Source organism: Kogia breviceps, chromosome 6 (assembly GCF_026419965.1).
Source record: "Kogia breviceps isolate mKogBre1 chromosome 6, mKogBre1 haplotype 1, whole genome shotgun sequence".
Classification (NCBI taxonomy): Eukaryota; Metazoa; Chordata; class Mammalia; order Artiodactyla; family Physeteridae; genus Kogia; species Kogia breviceps.
Window position 1 is genome coordinate 61,910,609 of NC_081315.1, and position 17,233 is coordinate 61,927,841.

General features: G+C 37.9%; 1 protein-coding gene across 3 annotated transcripts in view; it reads right to left on the minus strand.

The window, feature by feature from the left end:
- Positions 1 to 17,233, minus strand: part of PRKG2 (protein kinase cGMP-dependent 2) — a 96,478-nt gene that overhangs the window by 20,906 nt on the left and 58,339 nt on the right. For 2 of the 3 annotated variants that reach the window (XM_059066509.2, XM_067035908.1), the window contains exons 11-14: positions 16,123 to 16,276; positions 14,107 to 14,243; positions 11,940 to 12,029; positions 9,730 to 9,871 (exon numbers count right to left, since the gene is read on the minus strand). In XM_059066509.2, the coding sequence (XP_058922492.1) occupies positions 9,730 to 9,871; positions 11,940 to 12,029; positions 14,107 to 14,243; positions 16,123 to 16,276 (523 nt within the window). Of the gene's footprint in view, positions 1 to 9,729; positions 9,872 to 11,939; positions 12,030 to 14,106; positions 14,244 to 16,122; positions 16,277 to 17,233 lie in introns of those variants that run through there. The other variant, XM_067035909.1, reaches the window with a different exon arrangement.

A 17,233-nucleotide genomic window follows, 5' to 3' on the forward strand; every position in this document is an offset into this window, starting at 1 on the left:
GCTGTAGTTGTGTTCACTCATTATAGCATTTATCTGTACCGCTTCTCTTTTTCTTTTGATCAGTATTTTCACAGTTTGTTAGTTTTATTAGTTTTTCAAAACATCCTGACTTCATATCCTATTATATTTTATTAATTCATGTTCTTAACTTTGTTTTATCCTTCTCTTTTCTTTGTTTTTTCCCCCTTTTCCATATTCTTAAGTTGAATACTTATCTCATTAATTTTTAGCCTTCTTTATTTCCTAGTTGAAACATTAAAAGCTATAAACATTATTCTCACTATCATTTTAGTTGCAACCCACATGTGTTGATATGTAGTATTCTCTACTGTGCAACTCTGTTTTATAATATTCATTAAAATTTCTTCTTCATTGATCCTTGAGTTATTTTGAAATATCCTTTACATTCCAATGAGATGAATTCAAAAATTTTTAGTGATTTCTTCCTGTTTGTTATTTATTTTTTTTTTTTACTTAAAATTTTTAAATTTTATTATGGTAAGAACACTTAACATGAGATCTAGCCTTTTAAATTTTGAAGCAATTTTTAAGTTAGCTGTACTGTTCCTTTTTTTTTTTTAACATCTTTATTGGAGTCCTGTTTTTAAAATTTTGTTATTGATTTCTACCTTACATACTTTGATGTCACTGAACAAAACCTTTATGTTCCTAAATATTTTGGGAGTGAAGAGGAAGTGACCTCAATGACTTTTTTTTTTTTTAACAAATTGTTTATTCAGTCTTTTTATATTTTTTATTTATTTATTTTTTGGCTGTGCTGTGCAGCATATGGGATCTTAGTTCCCTGACCAAGGATTGAACCCGCACCCCCTGCATTGGGGGCACAAAGTTTTATCCACTGGACCACCAGGGAAGTCCCCTCATCGACCTTTCATTCATTTTTCTGTGCTAAGCAGTGTGTTATGTCCAGCAGTAAATACCATAGCACAGCTGCTGCCATTATGGGGCTATCAGCACAGACGGGCACAGAGATCATAAAGAAGCAGGCAATAATATCAACATTTAATGTATTTTCTTATACAATACTCAATGTAAGATCAAGGTGTTCTGTTATCACATGAGGTGTATTGCTCACATGAATTAATAGCACAGTCATATAGAACATTTATTGATAAGTGACAGCTGAGATTGCCTGGATTACAACCAAGTTTTCTCCTATGCAACTGCAAGAAGGCTAGCTACTATACAAATTCTGCTTGGGTTGAGAACAAGGTCGGTTTTTAACTCTTTAAGTACTGTCCTACATCTTAACATCACCCCAGATTCATTCCGGATAACCAGAAGGAGGGCTCTTAACCATGACTGCCTTCATCAGCTCTCCCTGGCCTGGAAAGTGAAGGAACATTTAGGAAATTATTGGATGGGCAGATGAGAGATGGTAATGTGAGAATATCCATTGTCCTTTAGTAGTATCTGCTAATGCTCAACTCCACCTAATCTGTTTCCTGATGGAGCCGGCTTAGACCAGGTGGGCTCCATGTGGGACTGAACCAGTCTGGCACTCTCGATCATGAATTGGGGAAGAAGAGTAGAATCAAGTCTTCACCCCTCAATACAAATGCATCTTCTGTAATTATCACTAAAGAGCAAGCCTCTATAGCCTTTAGAGAGACACTTTCAAAATGCAGACCTTTCTCCTACTTAGGTCTTTTTTCCAGGCTTTTGCTGGTTATTCTTTGCTGATGGGAAAAAAGCCTTTCCTTATTGTTGTCCTTAGATATCTGACCTCTCACTGATATTACCAAGACATGATAAAGGAAGAGGAAAACACCATTTATGAAAATGTGAAGAATGAGACCAAGGTCATCCTTTCAAGGAGTCTTTCATCCTCAAGGACATTCATGTCCAAGTTTTGACTGCCCAGTGTCCATCACCCAGATGTGCATTCCTGATGTGCTGGACCAGGCATCCTCACTGCCCTCACTTCTAATGTGACCCCCTCAGGAACCTTCAAAGGCAGCAGCACTGTTAGGCTGCCAGCTGCCAGCCCAATTCCTATTTTTTTTATATTTGCTGAAACTTGCTTAATGACCTAGTATATGATCAAATTTTGTTCATGTGCATTCTCTAAATATTGGTAATATCCTACATGCCAATTATATCAAGTTTATAAATTGTGTTGTACACATCTTCTAAAGTTTTAGTGGTTTTTGGTCAGAATGGTCTATCAATTTCTGCAAGAGGTGTATTAAAATTTCCAACAGTTGTCCATTTCTCCTTACTAGTTCTGTCAAATTCTGCTTCTTATTTTTGAAGCATTTTGGTAGGTAAATAAAAGATTAGGATTGTTACATTATCTTGGTAAAATGAACCTTCCATCGTCATATGGTAACCCTCTCTATCTTTAGTAGTACTTCTTCCCTGATACCAACATAATGAAACCTGCATTTCAATTTGCTGAATATTTCCCAGACACATTTTTTTCTATCCTTTTAATTTCAACCTTTCTGCATCCTCATGTTTTAGGTCTGTCTCTTGTAAACATCATTTTTATTTTTGAAATCTATTTGACAGGTGTTTGGCTTTTATCTGAAGAGTTAAGTCTGTTTACATATGTTAAATTTCTTTCTACTTTCAATTTGTGTTTTCTCTTTGATTTTCTTTCTAGGTTTCCTGTTCTCCTTTGCTGCCTTCTTTTAAAATGATTGACATCTTCTCCCACTTTTATTTCAATTACACCTACTCTCAGTTTACCTGCTGCTGTTGTTCAGTTATTTAGCATTTTCTCACTTTTAATACTACATAGTAGAGTGAGAATTATTACTTTATACCATCATTTTGAAAGATTTAACCACATGTTTACCATTTTTCTATAGTCACCACTCCCTGTTGCATCTCAAACCCTTCATCGGGGAGTTTTTATCTCCCTTAAGCACATCCTTTTGTAGGTGGTTAACACTCTTTATCTTTGTTTAAAAATGCCTTTATTTCACCCTTCTTGAAAGATAATTTCTCTGGATTTATAATTCAAGTGTGTTGTTATTTTCTCTCGGAATTTTAAAGCTATTATTCCACTGTATTCTGGTTTCTATGGTTGCTGTTGAGATGTCAACTGAAAGCCTAATTTTTACTCCTTTATATGTAAACTGTCCTTTCTCTTTGGTAGCTTTTAAGACTTTGCTTTTGTTCTGCACTTTTGCCACTACAATAGCCAACATCCAAGAGAGCCTCAATGATTCCCTTATCCTGGTACTCAGAGGTGTCCTCTCTCAAATCAGGGCTGGCCCCATGTGGCCGACAGAGTACAGTGGAAGCGCCAGTGTGGGACTGAGAGTAAGTCTTAGAAGGCAATGTAGCTATTCCTTGGTCTCTTGAATGACTCATTCTGAGGGAAGCCAAGCCGCCACGCCATGAGGAAGTCCAACCCAGAAAGAGACTCATATGGAAAAGAATTAAGACCCCTAGCTAACAGCCAACACCAGTTTGCCAGCCAGAGGGGTGAGTCACCTTGAATGTGGATCTGCAGCCCTAGCCGACACTTGACAGAACTTCCAGAGAGACCCCGAGTCAGAACCAACCAATCGAACTACTCCCAAACCTCTGACACACAGAAACTGTGAGAAGTGGTCCACGATTCTTGTTACTTTAAGCCATTAAATTTTGGAGTGATTTGTTACTCAAAGACAGAAGCTACAATAAATGCAATTTGTCTCAGTTGGGATTGGTTGGGGTTCCTTTACCTGATGATTGGTATTTTCTATAACTTCTGGAAAATTCTCAGCCATTATTTCTTTAAATACTTTTCTCTCATTCTCTATATTTTTATCTTGGACTCCAACTGAACATTTTAAGAACTTCTCACTCTATTCTCCAAGTTTCCTAATTTCTTTTATTTTCTATCTTTTTGTGTCTCTATGCTTCATTCTGTGTAAATTAGTTTATCTTTCAATTCACTGATTTTTCTGTTCACCTGTGAATCATCCACTATTTAACCTTTCCATTACATTTTTCAAATTGATGTATAATTTATAAGCAATTCAATGCACAGATTTTTGGTGTACAGTGCATTGAATTTTGATGCAGATTATACTCATGTAACCACAACCACCATATATAGTCAAGAGACAGACACTTGCATTATCTCAGAAAGTTCCCTCATGCCCCTTTCCAGTCAAATGCTCCTCCCAGAGGCAACCGTTGCATTAATTTCTACCATCTATTCTACAATAGATGTAATCATAAAGAGGGAATAGCCTTCTGTGTCTGTCTTCCTTTCGCTCCACATAGTTTTTAAACTTCATTCATGTTGTTGCCTGTAGTAATTCATTGCTTTATACTGTAGAGGAGAGTTCCATTGATGAATATACTGCTATATGTTTATACATGGAATTGATGATGGGTATTTGGGCTCCTTCTGATTTGGGGGCTTTCAGGAAAAAGTTGTTATAAAGATTCTTGTCCCAGAATTTTGAAAACACGATTTCAATTTTCCTGGATAAATAACAAGGAGTGGAATTTCTACTAAGGAGTGGAATTTCTTGTTGTAGAATAGGGGTATGTTTGACTCTATGAGAAACTGACAAATTATTCTTCAAACAGTTTTTAATTTTTCTTTCCCACTCAAAATTTAGGAAAATTTCCTCACCAACACTTGGTATTGTCAATCTTTTAAATTATAGTCACTCTAGTGGATGTGAAATGTCACATCTTTGTGGTTTTTGTGTTTCCTAATGACTATTGATATTGTCTATTGATCATGCCTATGTCTTCTCTTGTAAAGTGATTTTTCAAGATCTTTGGTAATTTTTCAAAACTGGGTTGTTTGTCTTTTATTACTGAGTTCTTTATATATTTCTGGACACAAGTCCTTTGTCATGTAATGAGACATATTGCAAATATTTTCTACTAGTTTATGGCATGACTATTCATTTTCTTAACAGTATATTCTGATGATGAGAATGTTTTAATTTTGATGAAGTCCAATTATTGTGGACTGCATGTTTATATCCCCCCTCCCCAAATTTATATGTTGAAACCCTAATCCCCAGTGTGATGGAATTTGGAGGTAAAGCCTTTGGGAGATACTTAGGTCATGAGGGTGAAACCTCCATGATGGAATGAGTTCCCTTATAAGAAGAGATAGTAGAGAGCCCTCTCTCTGTGCGTCTCTCTCTGTGTCTCTCTCCCATGTGAAGAAAAGAGGAGACAGCTCTCTGTAAGCCAGGAAGTTGGTCCTGACCAGACACCAGATCAGCCAGCACCTTGACCTTGAACTTTCCAGCTTCTAGAACTAAATAAATTGTTGTTTAAGCCACCCAGTCTATAGTATTTTTGTTATAGTAGCCTGAACTTGTCAAGCTTACTACTACTTGTGTTCTAAGAAATCTCTGCCTAGCCCATGTTGTGAAGATATTACTCTATGCTCACTTCTGGGTGCTTTATAGGTCCATGATCCATCTTGAATTAATTTTTTAAAATGGTGTGGGGTGGGAGTCATGTTCCTTTTTTTGGCCACGTATATCCAATTGTTTCAACAATACCTGTTGAGAAGACTAGCCTTTCCATTTTTTCTAAAAATCAGCTGACTGTGTATGTCTATTTCTGGACTTTATTCTGTTAGATTAAGTAATTTGTCCTTATACCATTATCACACTGCCTTGATTACTATAGCTTTATAGTGAGTCTGACATCAGATATTATAAATTCCTCAATTTTGTTCTTTTTTCAAAGTGGTTACTGACTCTTCTAAACTGTGTTTCTGTGTAAATTTTAGAATAAACATCTCAGTTTCTAAAAATGGCTGCTCCAATTTTTATTGCATTGGCCTTAAATCTGTAGATCAACTGGACAAGACTGAACATCTTATGAAATACTGAGTTATATGATTTATGAACATAGTGTATTTTACCATTTAGTCATTTTTCTGTCAATAAAACTTTGTAGTTTTCAATGTAGAGGTCTTACACATTTTTACACATTTAATTTATGTTTTGATATTACAAATGGCATTTAAATTTCATTTATAAATATTTACTGCTACTATATAAAAATTAAATTTTTATTTGTATATTGACTTTGTACTTGTAATCGTGCTTAATTTACTTATTCTTTCCAGAACTTGCTGGTAGATTCTTCATGCTTTTCTACATAAACAATCATGTTGTCTGCAAATAAAGACAGATAGCTTCTTCCTTTCTAATCTTTGGCCTTTCATTGCTTTTTTGTGTTCTATTGCTTTTGCTAAGACTTCTGTTACAACGTTGAAAAAAAGTAGTGAAAGAAAATAATCTTGTTCATAATCTAAATGGAAAATATTCAATATTTCACTGTCAGGTATGATGTTAACTAAAGTTTATTCTTCATACCTTATACAATAAAGAGTGCTTTGAAATGAACAGCTGTATTAATATGGATTTCACCCAGTGTGGTTCCCTATTTTCAAGGTTTGAATGTCTATTTCTTGTTGCTCTCCAATGCTTTCACACATTTTTATACATATATTATACATATATTATAATTAACCTCAGCACGGAGATTAGTCCAATGCAAGCTACTTCACTATTAATGAAAACTTCCATTGAATATTTAATTTCAATTATTATATTCTTAATTTCTTAATAGAAGTTTTGTTTTTTTTTTCTAAACATGTTAGATCCTTTTTGAGAGTCTCTGCTCCTTACTCATTTGTTAGTCCCTCTCTTACTTTTAAATGACTTAGATGTATTTATTTTACATTTTGTATCTGATTACTGCAATATATGAGACTTTTTTTTTTTTTTTTTTTTTTTTTTTTTTTGCGGTACGCGGGCCTCTCACTGTTGCAGCCTCTCCCGTTGCGGAGCACAGGCTCCGGACGCGCAGGCTCAGTGGCCATGGCTCATGGGCCCAGCCGCTCCGCGGCATGTGGGATCCTCCCGGACCAGGGCACGAACCCGCGTCCCCTGCATCGGCAGGGGGACTCCCAACCACTCCGCCACCAGGGAAGCCCATATATGAGACTTTTATGTGCCTGCCAAATAATGCTCCTGGCACCTTTTTTCCCTCATGCATATGCACATTTTTTTTTTTTTTTTTTTTTTTTTTTTTTTGCGGTACGCGGGCCTCCCACTGTTGTGGCTTCTTCCGTTGCGGAGCACAGGCTCCGGACGCACAGGCTCAGCGGCCATGGCTCACGGGACCAGCCGCTCCGCGGCATGTGGGATCTTCCCGGACCGGGGCACAAACCCGTGTCCCCTGCATCGTCAGGCAGACTCTCAACCACTGCACCACCAGGGAAGCCCTAAACATTATTTTTTAATGTGAGCTTATATTCCCTGGAAGTTTATCTCTGGGAGTTCTCTGTATCCTGAGTTGAGAGTACATTCTTCCAGAGAGAATATACATTGATTTGTGGAAACTTGGACATGCTACCAACATGGATCTATTTTCGTTTAAATTTTTTCTTGGGGTTCTCCATCCTTGAAGGCTGGGCACCCAACACCCCATGAAGACCAGCCTGTGGCCAAGTATTCTTAGACTCTTTTGTTCCTCTACCAAGAGCCCAATAATGAGAAAACCATGTTTTCTTGCATGTACTCTGCCTTTAGACATTAGATTTCCCCCTGTTTTCTATTTCTCTGAGAGTACAATCTGTATGATTCCTGGCTCTTGACAATGTTCTCTGATTCAACTTTCCACACTGCCCAGGTCCAAAACTTGGTCTCCTGTTCCCAGAGGGTACAGCAATTAAAATAAAACCTCTGGGCTACCTAGGATTGCTGGGTGCCCACAAGACAGCAGCTTCAATGTTTGAGTTCCACCCTTCACTACTTTCCAAGTTTGGTTCTTGGCCTCAGGGGGCTCCCAATGCTGTCTTATAAAGTCAGCCAGGCATATAATACTGCTTTTCATGTTTCCTCCAGTACTTGAGACATTTTGTAGTAAGAGAATTTCAAAATATCTGGTTTGACATATAGCTAGAAATGGAAATACTCAACATTTACTTTTTAATTTCTAAAGGCTTTAGTTATTACTCCTCACTTAGCTGGTTGTCAAATGAGTTAGCTGATGAATAACAATGGCTAACAGAAGAGATAGTTATGGACGTCTGTGCCTATAAATACTGAATATACTATCTGATTTCTTAAAAATAGGTATGAAAAGAAAAAACAAATATCGTACTTTAATGCATATATGTGGAACCTAGACAAATGGTACAGATGAACTTATTTGCAGGGCAGGAAAAGAGATGCAGAAGTAGAGAACAGACATGTGGACACAGTGGGGAGAAGGGAGAGTGGGACAAATTGGGAGATTAGCATTGACATATATACACTACCATGTGTAAAACAGATAGCTAGTGGGAACCTGCTGTGTAGCCCAGGGAGCTCAGTTCGGTGCTCTGTCTTGACCTAGATGGGTGGGATGGGGGTGGGGTGGAAGGGAGGTCCAAGAGGGAGAGGATGTATGTATACATATAGCTGATTCACTTCATTGTACAGCAGAAACTAACACAGCATTGTAAAGTAACTATACTCCAATAAAAAAATAATAATTGAATAGAAAAAAAGAATGAATTTAATGGATAATCTACATCCTTCATGATGGTTTTACTTCTAGAATATTCCAGAAGATTTTTCTAAACAGCTGTAAGAGACATAGCCAATGGAGGAATTGTGAAGGAGACAAGTGATTAAGGCCTTGTGTTAGTACCTCACCAGTTCCCAAAGCTATCTTTCATGGATAAAATAAAGCTTGAATGGATCAAAATGTTTCTTGGAAGTTAGACAGATCTCACATGAAAGGACTTACTTTACTCCTTCACTATGGAGAGAAATCACCTAGCAATTACACATTGTGAATTTAATTCCTAAGGTTAAATTGAACACTATAACATGTGGATGATAAAACCCATCTCATCAATTGTTAAATATATTAACTGCAAAATGTTTATTTAGTACAGCTTTACACTTTAAATGGTAGCTATTATTATTTCCATATAAAAAAAGTTCTGTTATTAGAAACTTCTAATACCTTTGTAAATGTTAAGTTCAGAAATGGTTTAACGTCCTTGAGCTCCTGACAAAATGGACTCAGGGAAAATTCATCCTAGGTTCCCCATCCTGATGAGGTTCCCTCCTGAGATCCAAAATGCCTGCTTTATATTATTATGACTGCCCAGTTCTCTTATAGTTTTGCACCAAAAGCAGTTTACATGACTTGTATTTTTTTCTGTTGTGCGACATACAAGGGAATTCACGTTAGGCATGCTATCCATTATAAAGATGCATGGCAAGGAAAGTCTCTGTCCTCAAGGAAACTACAGCTGGTTGTACCTTAGAAGCACTCACAAATATTTTTTTAAACTACCAACCTTCATATGTGTATCTTTTCCCCCTCTACAGACAGTGTCTTGGAACAGAAGCCGTACTATCTTCTTTCCTTATTCCTCATAGCTAATCCCTATACGTAGCAGGAATTTATTAAAACCTACCTGAAATCATATAAAAATGTTAGCATATAAAAATGCTAACAAAATCCGATTTCAAAGGCATTCTATTATTTGAATCCTTAGTAGGAGTCACAAATATGGTTGAAACCTTCAATGCCTAGGCCAAAAATAATGTACTTGTAGCATCGCTCCCTGTGTTAAGCGTGCTGATTTCAAAGGCCATATCCCCCAGAGTGAAAATAAAAATTTACCAAAATTAAAAGAGAATTGCAACTGCAACACAGCTTTGTGTTTAGAAATATCTCATACGATACTGTAAGTTGCAGAATTTGTCTTACCAATTTAAGGTAGCCCTCAGCATCTAGAATTAAGTTTTCTGGTTTCAGGTCTCTGTAGATAATACCTAGTCGATGCAGGTAATCGAATGCTTCTGTCACACAAGCAACGCAGAACTTGGAGGTGGGTTCATCAAAGCTGCCTCTGCAATGAAATCATTTTCCCTCTTAATGCTCTAGACACACCTCTTTGTTGTAGATTCTAGGTGTCAATTATTATACAGTAAATTTATGCAATATAAACGTTTTGTACGGCATTAGCACTAAAAAATACTTCATGCTGCCAATAAATTAGACCACTGATTATAAAGAAATTTAGGGGGTTACTTGATGCAAACAAGAACCACTTCACTAAAATTAAAGTGTCTACATCCAATCAATTGTTTCTGCCAATCTTATATGAACATATAAAATGGAAAGACAAGAAAATAAGACTTTTCAAAGACATCTCTGGCAAACTCTGGGGAAAATGCAAGTATTTCAATGGAGCGCTTGAACCAGACTTCTCCAATTGATTGCTTGACTAAAAACGACTCAAGTGATCATTTTCATTTCCTGTTTGTATAGCTTGTAACAATAACCCATGTAGAAACGGGGTCATAACTCTTTCCTATTTAGTGCACCTTGATGATATTAGAGTTGCCCTGTGTCAGCACTGTGTATAGGTTTACATACTGAATTATTAAAATGTGGTAGAGATTTGCTGCATGGTATAATAGAAGGCTGTGGCCTTGGAACGAGAGAAACTGGTTTTAACTCCTGCTTCTTCCACTTACTGCATCCTTAGGCAAATTGTTTGGCTGTTCTGAGCCTCAGATTTATATCTGTAAAATGGGTTTACTACTGACTTAACAAAGCTGTTTTATGGATCAGGTAAAGTGCCTAACACTAGAGTAGGAACTCTCACCTCTAAATAGATTTATATTTTCTAAAAAGATTTGTCTGTGGAAGCAAAGATGGAAGACACAAATGCTTCTGCAGGTATCATGCAAGTTTCCTCAACCTTTCCAGGTTTCCCCCATTCAGATCCATCCAACAATATGTTCCTAGTACAACACATGAATCTCTACTCAGATGCTCAAAAGTCTCTTATTACCTAGGTCGGTGATTCTTGACCATGAATGCACACTAGTATTGCCTGAAAGGCAGTTCAAAATCATTTTCTGGACCCATCACAGCTGAACCAAATCAAAGCCTTTGGCACTAGGGCCCAGCATTTCTACTTTGTAAAAGCTCCCCATGAGACTGACGTGAAGCCAGGGCTGAGAACCACTAAGCCAGGGAATGCTGTCTAAATGTTTGGCCTGGCATTAACCTCCACAGCCTAATGCAAAGCCACCTTCCATCTCCTTTTCTGCTGCCCTTGTCCTCTATTCAAATTCTGCCCTTACTCAGCAAGTAAGACACTTAATGCTACCCTCATTTTCCTGCGGTTTACCTTCCTCTCTGCCTTTCCAAGTTTTGTCTTTAGAGTTTAGCTCAAGTCCTTCCTGGACCATCACATTTTTCTATCTTTCCTCTTCAAGCTCACTATCCACAACACTCATTGGACATTTAGTTACAAACTGCCAACTTCCTTGTCGTATTTAGTTTTCACGTTAAATAATGACATGTTTTAGAATTGCACATTACATCATTATCTCCCAAAATAAAATCTAAACTCATTGGAGGAAAATGTTATACTTTGAGGGGTGAGAACAGTTTACTTTGTTTAGAAAACTTCCCACACTGTCTACTATGGAGCCTTGTATGTAGGTGGAGCTTAGTAAATACCTGGTTTTGACTGTGTGGAAATCACCCCTTTTGTAAAACTGAATCTTTGCAGACATTTCACTCTGCCTTTCAGTCCGGGCTTCACCACTCTCCACCCCTTTCATCATCTCTCTTCTCAAGATTCAGAATCAGTAACATCTGGGTTTCTACTTACTCTGCCTCATACTAACCATGTGACATGGATGGTTCACACTCTAAGCCTGGGCTTCTTTAATCCCTACTATGAGAATGACAGTAACTGCTTTACAGGGTGCCTATTACATGATTATAATGTTAGCTAAGAAAATATCACTATTACTACTTTTTATCAAGTGATAATATGTTCTTGGACTCATTTCTTAGTAACTTTCTTCATGCCTCTTTAAATGATCATGAACATAGCATCTTTTAGATGAGACAAGAGGAGACAAAAGTTATTGTTTATTATTCTTTTTCATTACCTGTCTCTTAATATACTCCATAGCTCCCCACCTAAGCAGGCCTCCAGCAGCATGTATACATACTTATTGTCCCTGAAAGTGCGATATAATCTGTGAAGATAAAGAAAAGCACAGTTATTATTAGAAACCCAGTTTTAAAACGTCTTCCAAGTTGCTTAAGACCATCATGAATAACACTTTGGAAGATGGTCCGCATCTCCTTGCAAACATCCTCTGGCTACGGCAGGCTGCTCCCTGAACACTCTGATCTTTCTTCCTCCCTCACTTGTGCCCCTGTTGACCCCTTTACTTGGACTCCTCTCCCGCTACCCACAGACTGAATTCCTCATCTCAGTTTCACTGTGAAAGTGCTGTCCATCCCTCAGGGCCAAGCTCAGGGTCCTCCTTCCTGATAAAGCAGTTCATTAACCCACCTACTAGATACGGCCTCTCCTTCTTCCCCAGACAAAGAGACCTCTGCATAGTCTCCTTTAAGATCTGCCTTGCGTAATACTTATTCATCCCCATGTCTTATGTCCTCTAGTTGGTCTCAGGAAATAGAGTCCGAGACAGAAATTTGTAAGCAGTAAGTTTAGTGGGGAATGCTCTTGGGACCAAGACCCATGGGGGAGAAAGGAAGCAGACTTGGGCAGAGAGAGAGTTGGGCTATAACCTAATTTGACAAAAGCTTCAGCTTCAAGGAGCTCTGCCATCACTGGATGCAGGATGTGCCTGGAGAAACAGTATGGTCTTGGGCCACGTGGTTCTCTTCACCTTAGATCAACGGTGGAGAGGGAATGAGCTAGAGTCCCCAGCTGGCGAGACTCCCAGAAGCTGGAGGAATGAAAGCCTCAGTCCGGAAGTGGGATCTGGGCAGGGTACCATATTTCAACGTTAGATGAAAGCAGTTTCTGGGTCTTACTCAAGAGATGTCCTCATCTCCCTAGCACCACGTCCAGGCTAATGCAGACAGCAGAGCTGCCATATCACATACAGACAGCAGAAGTAATCTAGTAAGCGGTTCAGTGTGGGCTCTGGACCCAAGCTGCCTAGGCTTGAATCCCTGATTGGCCGTTTATTAGCTAAGCAACCTCAGTTTTCTCATTGTTTTTGTTCAGTGAGGACAATCATAACATTTACCTGTTTTATTATAAAGATCATATATTATATATAGTATATATAAGATATTTTTAAATTTTTGCTTAGAAAACTGCCTGGCACGTGTTACTTTCTCAACAATAAGTGCTTCCATTAATGTTTATTCTTAATATTATTATTGCCCTACTCCATGCCAGATACTTTGCAAAGAGCTGGAAATGAGAAAATGAATAAAACCGAATCCATGCCCTGAAGCTGCTCATGATCGTTTTTAATGCATTACTGATTAAAAAGGGGGGAGGGGCACAAAGTCAGACAAAGATACTTGGATGACTCTATTGCCAGCATTGCCTGGGTTCAGACATTTTTTTATCTTGAAAACAAATGGGTCTGAGAATATGGATAGGCAGAAAGACTCTCTCAAGGCATTTTGATCAAAAAGCGTAGATTCTACTCATTATAGAGGCACTTTACATCACCCAGAAATCTCTAAAGCTACACTCCAGGAGCATTAAGACAGGTAGGAAAAAATATGCTTTAACTGGCCTACACCGCTAACCCATGAATTCACAAGAGAGCCATGGCCTAGAATAATACATTTGTCTTGCAAACTCTAGTGACAGCTAAAGAAAGCACAGTAACTGTAAGGAGGTGGATCTTCTGGCATCTAGGCACTGCTAGGACCAGCTCCTCAACAACCTAGATATGTCCAGATGCCACTTCTTGTCGAAATTCAACAGCAGCACGTCCCCTGGGGGGTTCTGAATGAATTCTTGCTTCCCAAATTCCGCACTGGGTCTCAATTAAATAAGCAGTTCAAATTATTGCCACAATAACTTTATATTCACACACACACACACACTCACAAATACACACATACACCCCACACACTTTCCTGAGATTTATCCAAGAACAAAATATCTGGACTCTTGACTTGAGATCTCAAACTTCTAACATATTATGTATCATCGCTGTGACTGGGCTGGAGAATTCAGAGCGGGGCCTCCTCTTCCTCCTCTATCCTCTTGCACGGGAACACTCAAAAGGAGAGCCTAAGATGCTAAGTTCTGGGAGAGGAATGCTCGCTTACTTCACAATGAAGGGGGAGCACAGCTCTTCCAGGATCCTCTTTTCTGCGTAGACGTGCTCCTGCTGCTTCGTGTCAACTATGTGCTTCTTCCTTATACACTTCATTGCAAAAGCAACATTCTCATTTTTTACCTTAACCTAGGGAAGAAGAGAACAAGCCCTCAAAATGAACTTACTAGGAAAGATTTGCAATATCTAGGTAAAATACATTGTTAACTAATGAGAGTTTGAATTCTTTCACATTTAAATAGCATGTAAGCGTGTAACCACTTATCCCTCTGGGAACTGAATTTTATCCAGGTGTACACACTTCCTTTTCATTGTCATTTCCAAAAGAGTTCACGGATCTGGAACATGGCTCTAGAGTTTTTGTATTGAAACAAGAAAAATACTCTAGTTAGAAGACTGAATGGTTAGAAATCTCTTCGGTTTTGAGTATGTGACATGAAAAACTTTGGCCAGAATTGCCAAAAATGGTTCTTTCTTAATAGTCACTTCTTTGAGTTTCAAAACAAAACATATTACATCAAGATTCATATCTGTACGATCCAATATAATAGCCACTAGTCACATAAGGTTATTTAATTGTAAATTGATTAAAATTTAAAATTCAGTTCCTCAGTTGCACGATCCAAAAGCTCTCCAGCCACATATGTCCAGTGGCTAGCCTACTGGACACACAGATACTGAACATTTCTATCAGCGCAGAAAGCTCTATTGGAGACCATGCTCTAGATGGACAAACAGGATTTTCCCTTAAAAGGAAATTTTTAAAATTTAATAAGCATGTATTCAGATAGACTTTTAAAACCCATTAGCAGACTATATTTGACAAGTAATGAAACCGTGCAGAAATGGTTGCACCCCACATTTTGCTCACAGTTGCCATTAGTGCTGCCTATGACTTTTAAATCAATGGTGGAATTATTGTTTCAATTATTATTATCTAACTATATAAAAAAGAAGCCTCAGCATTGTTAATTCAATCCTTTTGCCAAGATTTTGATGAAAAATACAGCAGATGAATCTCTCCCTTATCTCTCCATATAGCAGAAGAAACACTACAAATACTCTTTGGCCTCTTAAGAAATCGTCTCTTCCCCCCTTACCCAAGTATTGACTGGGTGTAAAGTGTACTATCCAGAGTCTCCTGGCAGCATTTCAGATCTGCTCACACCCAGGCCACCCAGCAGACAGAAGTGTCAGCATAGTTCCCAAGGTTAATGTACAGTGAATTGTTACAAATCTGCTGGGCAAAGAAGGGCTTGGTAATTGCCAAGGGTTCAGAGCCATCTCTACCCAGTAAGGTCACCGATCTCCATTCTACCGTTTCCTCAGGGCACTTGATCTGACAGTGCCACTCTGCGACTCTTTGGAGGCTGATTATAAAGCTCAGAGAGGTGGTGATATGGAAGATGCAGCCGAAATCAGGCCATAAGTTCCCAGCTGTCCTGACCAGCACTACAGAAGGCTGCTCTTCAAACATCCCCTGGCATTCAGCTTTTTTTTTTTTTGATAGAAAATTTGGCAACCCCAAAATAGAATAATGAAAGCCAAATACAGACGTGGCAGGGGAGTTATTTAAGAAATGGAGCTATGATATTAAAGATTTCATTTCTATGACACTTTCACTGGACACTTTCTTTGCTTTAGCATATAGTTAATGCATCGTGAACGTATGTATACATACATTTTGCTGTTAGGAAACACATTTTATGTTTTGTAGCCTTTGGGTATGGTTACTGGTACATTCTCCAATAACTGCCCTCAAGAAAAAAAAAAATCACAAAAGGATGTGATGTAAGAGGCTTGAAATAGCAGCTATATTATTATAAGTTACTAGCACAGACCTGCTATTACACAACATAAAGAGTGAAAAGTGTACTGTCTTAATTTCTGTTCAAAGCAATGTTTAGATAGCAATAACAATGCATATATTCCTCCAACATACACTGGAATACAAAACAAAAAAAAGTCAAAAGGCTTCTCTCAGATGCTTGAAACGTAAACCCCTTACAAGCTCAACTCTTCCGAACCCACCAACGCCCAGTGTTGCGATAATCTCAAGGTTCTGGAATGGGGATGATGAGGAAAATCTGGCCACTTTCTCCTTCAGCTGAATCATCTCCAAAGAGAGTGCTTTGGACAGCTTCCAGCTAGACATGGATCTCCTGTAGGAGATAAGAGAAACATTACATACGCTCCCTTGGGCAAGCAGGGGTCACGGCACACATAAATTCCACCCTTACAACAGTCTTATTTCTGCCAGTAATTACTGCCCATAGTTACTATAGAGCTTATCTCAACTTTTATAGGATCGGATTCAGTTACATCTGGGGAGAAAAACAATAGACTACACAAATAAAAAACAGATATACTCACACACAATAAAAAATAGACAAAAGTCAAACTGAATCAATGAGAGGTAAAAACAGGTGAATTGTGTGGTATTTGAAATACATCTCAATAAAGCTGTTTAAAAAACAAAGAATCAGTGAGAGGAAATAAAACCAGAAAAGAGAGCCATTTCCTTTGCTGCACATACAGGAGGATTCCACACTGAGAATCTTTGCCATATTTTGCTATTTTTGTCAGATCTTGAAGATTTCTCTGGCTGAACCAGAATAACTGCTTTGTGAAACATGAAAAATACAGTTCATATTTTATGTCTAAGTATTGTTACTTGGAAATACTCAATTCTCTTTTAATTAGAGTTTACTGTTCTGGGTTACATATTCATAAATTGTTCTCACTACAAAAGGCCTTTGGCATAAAAACTGCAAGTATACTCCCTGCAAGAAAAAAAAAAAAAAAAAAAAAAACTTATGCAGTCCTGACTGAATGCTCTAATTTACTCAAAGGTCAGTCTTCTAGAACTTTTGACTCTTCAACTTTAATGGTACTATCTGGTGAATATATGCTTAAGTATTCATTCTACAAAATGTTTTAGCAAAGGATTTTCAAATAATTTTAATTTTACAAGTATTGTTTCTATTAAACAAAAAACCATTTTCATCAGTATTACTACATTTAGAACCCAACACACAACACCACAGGCAATAGCTCCCTTATATTTTGAAATAACCCAGACTCTAGCCCTAGCTCTTTACCTGGAATCAGAATGAATG